Consider the following 13,423-nt stretch of genomic DNA (forward strand, 5'->3'; position numbering starts at 1 on the left):
AGCCACTCTTAAGAGCATCTGCAGGCAAAGAGCAGCTGGAAAGAGCATCTGCCTCAGATAGTACATGCATACAACTGCACCAGGCATGAGGCAACAGGCTTTTCATCCCACTACCTCATGTTTGGTCGACACCCCCATCTCCTAGTAGACTTAATTTTTGGCCTGTTAGCCAGAGATGGGACTGAAACACCTCAGAGCTATGCAAAAAAGTGGGCTTTGTGGATGGAAGAGGCTTATCGTACTGCAGCTGAGAACAGCCAGCACTCTAGTGCAAGGGGTAAGAAGAACTATGATCATCACACACAGAACACAGTCACTCTCCAACCTGGTGAGACAGTGTCCTAGTCTGTAACATGAGTGAGAGGGGAGGACCTGGAAAATTGAGACCTTACTGGGAGCAAACTGTGTATGTCGTCAAACAACAAGTGAGTGACAGTCCCATTTACAAAATGTGTTCAGAGACGTAATGTGTTTGCTTCATAGAAATCTCCTACACCTCGTGCAAGACCTACCTGTTGACCACTGGGGGACCACTTCCACGTAGAGGGAACCAAAAGAAAAGAAGTCATCGTGTTGGGAGACGTGACTGGATGGAGACGCCTGAAAGCAGTGACTGTGAAAACTCTGAAACAGCCAGAGTACAGTACTGTCTTAGAGTATCACCACAAGCTCAGCATCAAACAGTGAATCTGAGAGCAACATATCAGCCGCAGAGGAATCCAGAGAGAGCCCAGAAAACAAATACACATATTATATGTCAGAGCAACCCAGAGTCACCTCACCTGTAAGGGAAACTGAACAAGAACAGATTTCCTCTGTTCATTATGTCTCCTGTTTTACAGGATTGTAATCTGTGGTCACGCCCACTACAGCAAGGCCTGTAACATGAACAAATAAATACCACCAACAAGTGTCCCTAGAGGACTGGCGAGACTTTTAAGGCAAGTGATTACTTGCCAGGTTACCACATAGAATACCTAAGCTATTAACTAGCATCAATAAGTTAGTCACTAATATTCCTTGGCAGTTGATTAGCATCCCCTGGGCTAGTTACTGTCTAGTAACTAGTAACTATTTAACACCAATTCATATTATTTGTTAGATTCACTTTTCTTCTTACTTTAGTCAAAAGTCTTTTGACCTAAATATGTTCAAAGTTGCATCATCTTGACATTTACACCAGTGTTGTACAACTCTGAGTGCATTCTGCAACTGATGGGAGGGAAAGGACTCCTTAGCACGACCATTAGAAAAGCCCACACAGCGCACAAGTAGTTTGGTGTTTAAGTGGCTCAGAGGATCAAGGACAGGAGCAGTGACAAAAGTTATCCTCTCATCGCGGTGAATGTTGTGCGCCTTATACAACAGGACAGCGTGAGAGAGCTGGACCATTTTTTGTGCCTAGGTATTTTGTGCAGGTGAAGCAATGAAAAACTCACATTTCTTAGTATGACAGGACAGGATGATCACACTGAGGCACCTAAGAGAAGAAATCCAGACCCTTTAACGTTCAAGGAAATTGTGACGCATTAGTACAAACAAATGATCATTAATAAATCAATATCAATGACATAAACACACAGGAGATGCAGGATGAGTTATCCAGATTCATTTAATAATTAACCAACAAATTTAGATTGTCCAATTAATGTTGCTACTAATTCCCTGATTGATAAATTTCTTTACATTTGCCCATGTTTTGTTAAGTTGATTCAGAAATAATTAATTGATCAAATTAAACTCCAATTCCTGCGAGCTTTGGCAAAGCTGAGCATGTTCGGTCTGTTGTGTATACAGTTGTGGCTCTAAATACAGGCTGAAGTGGCAAAGTGCGCAAACGCAAACTTTGTACCACTGACAAAGCATTAGACCACAACTGTATTCATAACTCAGGTTGATAGTAGCAACAGTTTTTAACGCAGCACAAGCTCTCTAAGAAGACGAACTCCTCAAAAACTTGAGAAGAAACCTCGGGAAAGGCAATTCAGAGAGAGATCCCCTTTCCACGGATTGCTGGGGGTGGGTGGGGTATTTTCCATGTTGGAAAATACAATGGGAGCAAGACTAAAGACTGAATGGAAGTTCCACTGTGATCTCATGGCCCACTTGCTCTTGTGCTTCCAGAGGGGCGGGCCTTGTAAAAAAGATAGAAATGAAGAACATGGACAGCAATGTGCCATAGCTTTTCAATGTGACCAAATACTTCTCTGTTAGAGCTTCTGCTCTGTAAACCTGTTTTGCTTGGCATCAATAAGTCATTTGAGCCAGGGATGATTCTGAACTTCCTCTAGGGTGAGGCGGTCTTCATGGTTCTGACAGTAACAACCCAACAGGAAACACTTGCAATCGGTTCAGAGATACAAAAGAGCGGTTCGAGTTTATCACGTTGGTGTTTATATAAGTCTGCGTGTGCATTAGCGATACAGATAAAGACAGATAACACAGAAAACAGAATTTTCAAGCCTTGTAATGCAACAGGTTAAAGAATAAACATTCAGCTTACTCTCTGAAATGTCAGTGTGCATCTCAGATGTGTTGTTGTCGTGAGGGATGAAGTGACGTAACATCCTATCCATCACCGCACCCAGCTGCAAAACTGTGATGCAATCTGCTGTGGTGGCATTAAAGTCCTGCCAGTTTACAGCGGCTGATTTGGTCCCTAACATCCAGAGAGTAATTGTTCATGGTTGTCTATAGCCCTGTTCTTTAAGTTATCTAAAATGAAAGAACAGGGCTATAGAGTCGGCCTTAAAATGGAAACATTACATATATAAATACTAACTTACACCATGGAGCCCTGCTCTCAGAAACGGTCCTAGATTTAACACTGTCTGTGAAACTGGATTTAATAAAAAATTGTTTAAATTGAAAGGTTTTAGAACATGTTTAGCACCATCCTGTGCCTGTTCAGAGCAGGATGTCATTAGGTTGGATGCACTTACATTAGTTTATGCTAATTTCCTAGTTTATAACTAGTGACAGAACAGTTAATTTGCTGGAAAACAAGGTGACTAAAACTAAAAGTCAGTTTGAGGGGGTCCTGTTTGTATGGGCCCTTCAGTTTGATGAGCCAGAATATAAAGAAACTCAGAAAGAGATGAGAAACAAAGTAACTGACCTCTATCAGTCTGTCTGTCATCTAGTATCATCTGTCAATCTGTCGTCTATCATAGAAGGTTACAAAGCCATGTCTAAGGCTTTTAGGATTCCACTGAATGATGGGTGAGAGCCATTATTCATAAATGAAAAAACACCTGTGAGGCTTCTCAGGATGACTCAAATACTTTTTTGTACCCAAGCTAATACTGGGATGTCTGGTATGCACTGCTGCAGTTCACTTTCTTGGCTGTGGGAAGTTGCTCCCATCAAGTTTGTCTCACTAAAACTTCATTTTTTGCTGTCTGTAAAGAGCACACACTTCCATTTATGGACAGAGAGCTTTGAGTCAGTAGTTTTAGTCTCGGCAGTGTTACCCTCAGGCAGTAAGAAGATTACTTATTTTGTCCGCTTCTTTTTCAGGCATCTATTACGTTTTTGGGAATAGCAACAGTGCAAGTAATATAAATAATTATATGTTACTAACCTGAGCCTTTACTGTGATTTAAGCTCAATTTAAGACTGTCTTTGGGGGTTACCTTATTTGGCTCCAGGAAGTCTATCCAAAATTGGTGAGCTGGATAAGGGCATTTGGAGTATCAGAATCAGCTGATATACCAGTTTCATGATAGCGGTGCCTACCTACCTTACCTATGCAGCACAAGCTTCCATTGTTTAGCCAGTTTAAAAGAGACAACTTTGTGACATAGTAAAGTCTAACCAAAGATGTGGCCATGAAACAGAAATGGAACAATTATGATGAATTTAAATGTTGGAAGTGTAAGCCATTACCTATACATAAGCACCTGTGTCATTAATGCAGGTCAGTGTGAGTCGGGGTGAAAGATAAGTGTATCGCAAAGCCAAACATTAGACCATCTTGTCAGTGATGAGAGACATGCCAAGTACAAACAGACTCAGCTTAGATGAGAATGTTTTCTGCTGCTAAGCCATCTGAAAGAAATACTATATAAGGGCTCTATGGTATTTTCTGAGGGTAGAAGGAAGCCTTCTGTCACCCGGAAATTTCAGGACACACAAACACACACTAATCCCCTATAGTCAGCCACCCATTGCATTCCATAGAGCTCTTTTGTCTCCTATTAGGGGCTAAGTGTTGCAGCTCGGCCTGTCTGTAGTTCAAGAAGGTGACAGCCACTTAGTAGGATGGTGAGATGCACTAATGAACGGCACTGCCCTAGCAAGATTGGTCTCCTTCCTCACAATAAGGCTTATAGTAGCAAAAAATGGTCAGATGGTGCGTTCCATGTGAAAGCAGAAGTCGGAATTTCCTGAATTTTTCAGTGTCCCCTCAAGTCAGATTTCCAGCTCTGAACATCGCATCAACCAACAGCCTTAATCAGCCCAACTTAACCATCCAACATGGAACCACTGTATATAAACATTAGTAAAACTGTAAAACCTGTGATCTGTGCTGCTACAGCTGTTTATTTATGACTCGCTACATAAGCCATATGCACAGCACCGGGCAGGTTCTGTCTGCGAATGTGCTGCGGTGCTTTTAACACAAACATTGCGCTGTGTTGTTACTGATGCATTAATAGCTCTGCCTTGCTAAGATAGAACAAAACATTTTTTTGTGGTTTCGCATTGTTTTGCAACGCCTTCATGAAGAAATCTGGATGGAAGCATATGCTCTCCTAAAAACTGAACACACCTTTCAGCATTGATTTGGTTTCCTCTGTAGTCTGGAGGATGCATCATCCAAAAAGAATTTAAAATATGTTTTTGTCCAACCACAGAACATGCTTTATACTTTCCCTCGGTCCCTGGTTTAATGAGCTTTGGTCCGCAGAAGGTAGACAGCAGCGTTTCTAGATCATATTCACATATGGCTTCTTTGTAACCTGCAGAGTTGAGGGCACTGTGAACTGCATTCACTAACAATGATTTTTCAAAATGTTACTGGACCTCTACAGTGACTAGAATCATGCCTGTTTTACTGCAAAGAGACTTACAGATGTCATGTCTTCTGATGTTTCAGAAACATTAGTGTGTTCAAGCTGTTTGTGACAGTCATGGTTCTGCCCATTAAAAACCCAATGCAAAAGATTTGACCTCTGTTACCCCTGTACCCCCCTTCCTGTGTATCTCTCTCTGTTCCTCAGTGTTACATGTTCCACATGTATGTGGGAGTGCGAGCAGGTGGAGGAATTGGTGACCAGATCGAGGATCCAGCTGGTGATGAGTACGAAATCTACCGGATCATCTTTGACATCACTTTCTTCTTCTTTGTCATTGTAATCCTCCTGGCTATCATCCAGGGTGAGGCATCCTACACATACATGCACACAAACAGTTTAATGGAAACACAAGCAGTTAATTAGGCAACTATTAGCCAAATGAATACATTCTAATATTGTAAAGTAGAGTAAACACCACAGGAAGTGGTGATTCAAATGTATAATTATTTTGAGAGCAATCATTTCTGGTTCTGTTTGGTTTCCAATATTTTGGTTGTTCTGTTTATTTCAAATTGACTAGACTAAATAATCGCGACGTCTCTCCAAAGTGGAGTACACTTGAACACCACCTTAAACAGTTTCCTGCTTGTAAATTCAGATAAAACTGAGCTTATTGTACTTGGCCTTAAAAACTTCAATGAAACATAGTGCCTAACCAGATACGAACTCTGGGGAAAGGATATGTGCATACTAAACAAAATATAGGACTGCTTTCTTTGCACAACATCTCTAAAACTAGAAATATTCTGTCACAGAGTGACGCTGAAAACCTATTTCGTGCATTTATTACTTCTAGGCTGGACTACTGTAATTCATTATTGTCAGGATGTCCTAAAAACTCACTGAAAAGCCTTCAGCTAATCCACAATGCTGCAGCAAGAGTCCTGACAGGAACTAGATATATTGTATTTCTCCCATACTAACGTCTCTTCATTGGCTCCCTGTTAAGTTCAGAACTGAATTTAAAATCCTCCTCTTCCCATAAAAAAACGTAAACATTACTTATTATTAAACTCTGCCTATCTTCCACAGTGTGCCTTTTATCTACAATAATACAAAAAAACAAGCGCAAACCCCAACAATCATATGACCCTCCTACGAGGAACCACTCTGGGAAGGAAAAACTCCCTTTTAACAGAAGGACACCTCCAGCAGAACCAGGCTCAGGGAGGGCGGCCATCTGCCACGATTGGGCTGGGGGAAGGAAGGCAGGACAAAGACGTGCTTTGAAAGAGAGCCAGAGATTAAAAGTAACTAATAATTAAATGCAGAGCGGTGTACAAACACAAAGTGAGAGAAAAAGGTCACTAAAGAAGAAACAGTGCAACACGGTAACTAAGGGAGGTTCAGGGTCACCTGGTCCAGCACTAACTATATGCTTTATCAAACAGGAAAGTTTGAAGCCTAATCTTAAAAGTAGAGATAGTGTCTGTCTCCTGAATCCAAACTGGAAGCTGGTTCCACAGAAGAGGGTGTACTGTACTGTAAACTCTCAATCAGAACACCTAAGATGGGTTTAGATGGGTCTTCTTGCATGAAAGTGAACTAAAATATACCACCAAGGCAACGAACCAGTGGCGGAAGAAGAAGCAGCACATTAGTTGTGCTGCCTTCCATGGAGTGGCCGAGCCAGTCTGCAGAGCTCAGTCCAATAGAAAATTGATTGATTGATTGATTGAATCTTTATTTTGAACATGTTGAAAAAGTACAACAAAATAGAATTAAAAGAGACAAATGAACAAAGCAAAACAAAAGGAAAACGAGCAACCACAACTCCAAATAACGTTCATGTTCAAAAAGGAGCAGGAAGAAGCATATGCTTATTTAATCCCACCCCTTTTCCACTATCTAGTATCAATAGACTACAGAAATCTGTGGAGGCTTTGAATTCCCAAGAAGGAGCCAAGTAATCTGAAGAATTTCTGTAAAGAGGGATGGGCCAAAATCACTCGTAAGATGTGCAAACCTGGTGATCACCTAAAAGAAATGCCTTAACACTGTGTGTGCCAACAAGGGTTTCTTCACCAAGTGCAAAGTCATATTTTGGTTGGGGATTAAACATCTGTTTCACTCAGTGATATGCAAACCAATCCATAACTTCAATGAAATTTTAGATTTTAGGTTGATATTCTTTCTCTCTCCATTAAAATGTAACTACCATAAAAATTAGAGACTGTTCATTTCTTTTCCAGTGAGAAACGTTAGTGGTAGTAGAAACTGAGTAGGGACCAAATAATTATTTCCCTCTGCCACACATATTGACAATGATGATAACTAAGCTTGTCAAAAACAAAAGTTTGGGGCCTAATCGTAAAAGTAGGGTGTCTGTCTCAGGAACCCAGACTGGAAGCTGGTTTCATTGGAGAAGAGTTGGTTAGAGCTGAGGGCTCTACCTCCCATTCTACTTTTGGAAACAAACCAAGCGTTGGCTTACATTCTGACACTACAGTGCTCAGTTGGATTAATATGATATTATGAGGCTTTTAAAATATGATGGGTCCTGGAACATTCAGGATTTTGCATCTGTGTAGGCTTTGTCTTTAGTATTTATATCCTTCCCTATAGGGACATACACACTTTGGACGTAATATAGAGAATGTAACTGAATAGCAAAAAAGACTCCTTTAGAAGTATTATAGTAGATATAGTAGATAGCCTGTGGTTTTCATATCTATTGTTGTATTCAGTGTAATAATGTGGACCAGCATGTTTAAGCTCCACCCTCTCTGAAATCCTAGGGTTAATCATTGATGCTTTTGGAGAGCTGAGGGATCAGCAGGAACAAGTGAAAGAAGACATGGAGGTGAAAACACACACAACAGTTCAATGCAGTTTTTTTTAAATTCAGGCATATGAACATGTAAAAATATAGATTTTGTGGTTCTTTTGTTTTGTATAGCTGTACCTCCAACAGAGGCATAGATGAAGATTGCCAATAGGTTACAATAAATGACAACCACCTAACTATCACGTGTTTCTCTTGCAGACCAAATGTTTTATCTGTGGAATAGGTAATGACTACTTTGACACCGTGCCACACGGCTTTGAAACGCACACTCTACAGGAGCACAACTTAGCCAACTACCTGTAAGTACGTCTGGAGAGTGTCTGTATTTCTGTGTGTGTTATTGTACCTTTTAACACCTACATCATCATAGATCATCACACCTACATAGTACACAGTCTTTCAGGTCAGTTAATGAAAGATAGGTACCCAATCTTGGTGTACTTGGGGCTTGGTCCCCAATCTCAGGTGGGCGATGATATCTATGATATTTGTCCTGGCTTGTTTTGTACCACAGCATTTGTGTTACACTGAGGTGTGTTTCCACATTATTATCCCCAGTGTTTGGACACTTATTATCCAGTTACATACATTTCAGTGTGGTATTACTCAACTGTAACCACAGTTGCTACCATGATACTACTTGGATATTAAGTGCTTGTTACTTTGGTAATTGAGTCCTAATGACTTAGAAATGACCACGTTACGTTCTTGTCTTTGCCTTGTTACCCAGCCAGCAAGTGCCACTGTAACATCTGGCACTGATGCTGTGTGACTAATATATGCAATGATAATACTGTTTGTGTTTTCTAACAACTGTGTGTGTGTGTGTGTGTGTGTGTGTGTGTGTGTGTGTGTGTGTGTGTGTCTGTCTGTGTGTGTGTGTGTGTCTGTGTCTGTGTCTGTGTGTGTGTGTGTGCTTCAGATTCTTTCTGATGTATCTCATCAACAAAGACGAAACAGAGCACACAGGCCAGGTAAACACCTTTCCAATCTCTCTGCCAGTAAATATACAAGACTGTCATCCTGTTACATGGTCAGTACAGTTTAGCTTCAAACTCTCTCTAAGTGTTTCTAACAGTTTATTAATGGCTGCTAACTAGAGCTGGGCGATATAAGATTTTTTCATATCACGATATGTTTTTTTCATTTCAGGCGATAACGATATCTATCACGATATAAGCCAAATAACTATATTTGTAAGATTTAAATGTGCCGTTGCTCACAAGTAAAATGTGAAATAATCAGCAGCTTGTTATTATTTAAATACTTATTTCCCATAATAAGTTCAACAGGGTAGATGTACTTAAGGAACATGAGACTTTTTCAGATAAATAAAGGCAAATATTGCAAACTACACAAAAGGCAGCCGCTAAAGCGTTTAAGTTTCAAAATAGAACAAACGAAACAGACTAAATTGTCAATTCCACTTAGAAACAAAATATTAATTCTAAAAATAAATCTTAGTTTGTTTTACAGAATAACAGACAAAACTGACTAACTTTTGTCAATATCAAATAAACTGAGAACTAAAAGGAAATTCTCAATCTCTCCTTGTTGTATAGCTGAGCTTTTCAAACAGTTTTAACAGTTACTTTAGTCTGACAAAAGCCGAATGACGAATTAGCGCTTCCAGTCAGAGACTGAGGCTACGTCCACACGTACACGGGTATTTTTGAAAACGGAGATTTTCCGTTTTCGTTTTAAAAAATAATCCCGTCCACACATAAAGGCAGAAATGAAGGAAAACGCTGATATGAACATGCCAAAGCAGCAGGTGGCGCTAGATTCCTAACCGTGCAGAAATGTTGGCCAATCAGAAGTCTAGAAGCCTCGGTGGGAAAAAGTAAACAAAGCTGGGGCATAGAAGCAGAACCGAGTCGTATGTGTGGAGGGACAGTAACTGTGTGTATATGTAAGCATTTAAACACTGCAGAGAGTAGAATTAACAGTATTGTAGAAATTCATTTCACCGAAACAATAACGTGGCGCACAGTGTGACGTCAAAAAATGCGCACACCTTTGACGCTGCGTTTTCTCCGTTTTTCTAGTCCACACGTAAATGCAAAAACGGAGTTTTCAAAAATCTTCGTTTTCAGTGACCAAAAACGCCGTTTACGTGTGGACGAAAGGTGGAAACGCATAGAAAAATCTGCGTTTTCAAAAATACCCGGGTACGTGTGGACGTAGCGCATGCACCAGTTTATTGTATTTCCAGACTTGCTTTCGGCACAATTTACAGTGCGCACTACTCTGTTTTTTGTCAGACTTGAAATAGCCGAAATACCTTCACACTACGGAACTTCTGTGGCTCTTCCGTTCGACAATCTCTCCGGCATTGGAACCATCATCTGTTTTCTCTTCGGTAACCTTCGGTCACGCTCGGTTGATTTTTCTAGTCGGCACACTCATTTCCTCCATTACCCGGGTGGTACGGTGGCTGGCTGCTTCCCAAACAAATACACATGTGCGGCTTGGCACTTGTGCTGTACGTAACAAGTCACGTGACGTGACGCTGCGGCTGTGATTGGTTCGGCTCTGCGCTACTTAATTTGGATTGGCTGTTCTTTTTTTTTTTTTTTTTTTTTTTTTTAAGAGGACAAGAGCGGCAAAGTCTATCGCGATAGTTTAATTTTTCTATCGAGAAAAAGTTATATCGCGATACATATCGTTATCGTTCTATCGCCCAGCTCTACTGCTAACATTGTTAAAGCCTCAGTATGGAACATGGAAAATCACCTCTGGTCATATTTGTATGTTCGATCACATACAAAGGATAACATTTCCTGTAATGTTTAACTAATTCCTGAACAAGGGCCTCAAAACAAACTTGTTATCAGTTTTTATCTTAATTGTGATTAAAGCAGAATACTTTATAGAAGTTATTCATAAATGTTTTTGTAGTAATGAGTTTTGTTAAAAGCTAAAAACTGGCCAGTCTCCCATTCAAGATCATTTTGTTGGATATATACTGATGATAATCATCATGGGTGCTATTTCTGGATCACGTTCTAGAAGTCCTGTTTTGACCACTTGCTCTGTGAACCCTGAGATTACACTGTGGACATTCACAGACAACTTTTACTTTCAAAATGGCCCGAAGTCCATGTAGCGTATCGTCACTGGGAATGGAGTGCTACAACAGGGCAGTTTCAGCAGTTTCCAGTCCAGGAATCCAAAGTTTAAACAACAACGTGTAAGGAGTGGTGAATGATGAAGGCTTGCCTTTTTCATACGCTGAAGGAGACCCAATAACGCGTTACTGCCCATCTCTGATGGTGGATCTCAAGGGAAGAAACATTTGGCGATGTCTGTTGGGTTCTAGACTTCAGGCAGTTACTGACCGAAATTACTGATGGATTTATGGACCTAAGTATAAAAATTGTTGTAATATCTAAATAAATAAAGCAGTATTTTGTTAAACTCCTGGAATTAAAGGTAAACGACAGTTTGGTCATGTGATTAAAAATCCACTGTGGGGTTGTAAGAGGCAAAATTGAAAAAACAAAAACATTTTGTCATTGGGCACTGGACCGGACTGTAAGTTCACTGTTGATCATGCTGTGTCCACACACTGTACCATGCCAGCACTGTGTGTGAAGGGACCCTTAATTATATGCTCATGGCTTACCACATTTATTTGTTCTAGAAGTTTATGGCTGCAGATATAGCTGCATGCTTGTTAGCTAAGAGGAATAATCAGCCAGAATGGAGCAATCAGATGGGTTTCCTGCAGTACTAGAATAGCACAACAAAGCATGAGGAGACAGAAAGGGGGGACGGGAGGTTGCAGTGCCTTATCTAGCTGGGGAGGATCTATGAAAGCTAGACAAGAAAAGTAGCTTCATAATAATACCGCATACAAACTGAGGAGAACATATGAAGCTAAGAGTACCACAGAATAATATTCTATAGAAGTAGAAGAAGAGAAGGACTTTGGATATCACAGATGTTATGGCTCAGGGGTTCTTAGGTTGACCAGACTGTAACTAGCCTCAAACCAGGGTACAGTAGATAAACTTAGGGCTAGGTTACATTTTAACCACATTTCGTTTTGTACAACATTCCTTCAGTAAATCCTTTTTTTCTGTTTTACAGAACTTCTAATTCCATTAGTTACCATCATCTTGAAGGGTTCAGTTGAAACGCTAAACAACCATCACAGCCTATTTAGAGTTAAGATTAGGGGTACGGTTAGCATTAAGTTCATATTTACCAGGTTGTAAATTCAATTGGAATTTTCACCTATTTAATATATTCAGCTGAAGTCTAATAACAGAAATTCTGAAGGTAAGATGCATGTATGAGACCTAAGGTAATGTCTTGAGAACAGTAATGTTATGTTTAGCATGTAGCTAAAATGTAACCTAACCTCACCTTTAAGTGGGCTGTAAGTAAGTTGGTGGATGTTAAAAGGTTAATGAAATTTTTCGTATTTAATCTGTCTTTATAAAAACACATTTGGGGAAATATACAAAATATGTTTAAATTGACACCAGCTTACTCATCAGAATACAACAGATGTTGCTCGGTGGACCTAATAAGACAACAGGTTGAGTGTATGCTGCAGGTTCTGTTCAGCTATATGAGTGATGCAGAATAAATATATATTTTTTATTGTATAATTTCTGATACTGCTATACAACCAAGTTTAAAGATCAACACTTGTCGTGGCTTTGGTTAGAAATCAGCAGCCATGTGTTACAGTCTGTGGGCTACTATTTTCAGTTTCTTAGAAATTGTAATAGTTAATTACAATTAGTTAATAGTGATGTGCGGATCGATGCTGAAATATCGATTCCTCCGATACCAGTCATTTGTGTTTTAGAATCGATTCTCACATTAAAATATCGATATTGTCATGAAATCAATATCCTTAGTATCCTTATTTTCCTATTTTATTGTTTTATGTACTTTAATAATGAAGGCTTGTAGAGCAAGGCCACTTTTGACTCACAAACTAAGTGCTCAGCCAGACTAAAAAAACAGGAAGTTTTAGTGCACAGGCATATTAATAGATAAGACACAGAAAAGAGGAACTTTGCCATATAAGCAATGTTACCTCCACAAACAGCCGAGACATGGTTTGCGATATATGTGGCAAAAAAGTGAGGTGTTGTGGCAACACCACTAACCTTGTCAAACACCTCAGAGTAAATCATATCACAGAATATGACGAGCTTATGCTGAGGCGAACAGAAGAGGAGGAGAGGGACAGGTGCTTCTAGGGCGAGAAAGACGTCTCTCACGGAGTCCTTTAGTGCTGCAGGCAGGCAAGATGTTCAAACTTCAGTTTTTTTTATTTCTATGTGATGAATTCTGCATTATTAAGTGATAAGAACAAGTAATCTGATGTCCTGTCATGTCATTATGATGCTATCATTTGAGATACAATAAATAAAATAAGTATTTGTACAAAGTTTCGTATCGGATCAGGATCGTCGATACCACCCTGAGTTTTACTTGGTATTGGATCGGAAAGGAAATCAGTGGTATCGCACATCACTACTCATTAAGAAATTTTACCACAATTGTATTTGAAAAATAAGACAGTAGG

General features: G+C 39.8%; 1 protein-coding gene across 1 annotated transcript; it reads left to right on the top strand.

The window, feature by feature from the left end:
• The first annotated feature begins 353 nt into the window (after positions 1 to 353).
• LOC146626123 (ryanodine receptor 2-like) lies at positions 354 to 11,608 on the top strand. Its single transcript, XM_085361764.1, has 6 exons — positions 354 to 425; positions 5,226 to 5,382; positions 7,820 to 7,884; positions 8,068 to 8,168; positions 8,792 to 8,843; positions 11,516 to 11,608. Exons 1-6 carry the CDS (start codon positions 354 to 356, stop codon positions 11,606 to 11,608), a joined length of 540 nt encoding a protein of 179 aa, XP_085217890.1.
• The last annotated feature ends 1,815 nt before the right edge of the window (positions 11,609 to 13,423 follow it).

Source organism: Diplotaxodon limnothrissa, linkage group LG8, assembly GCF_057381915.1.
Source record: "Diplotaxodon limnothrissa isolate DT_005_m linkage group LG8, D_limnothrissa_male_GT1.1, whole genome shotgun sequence".
Lineage (NCBI taxonomy): Eukaryota > Metazoa > Chordata > Actinopteri > Cichliformes > Cichlidae > Diplotaxodon > Diplotaxodon limnothrissa.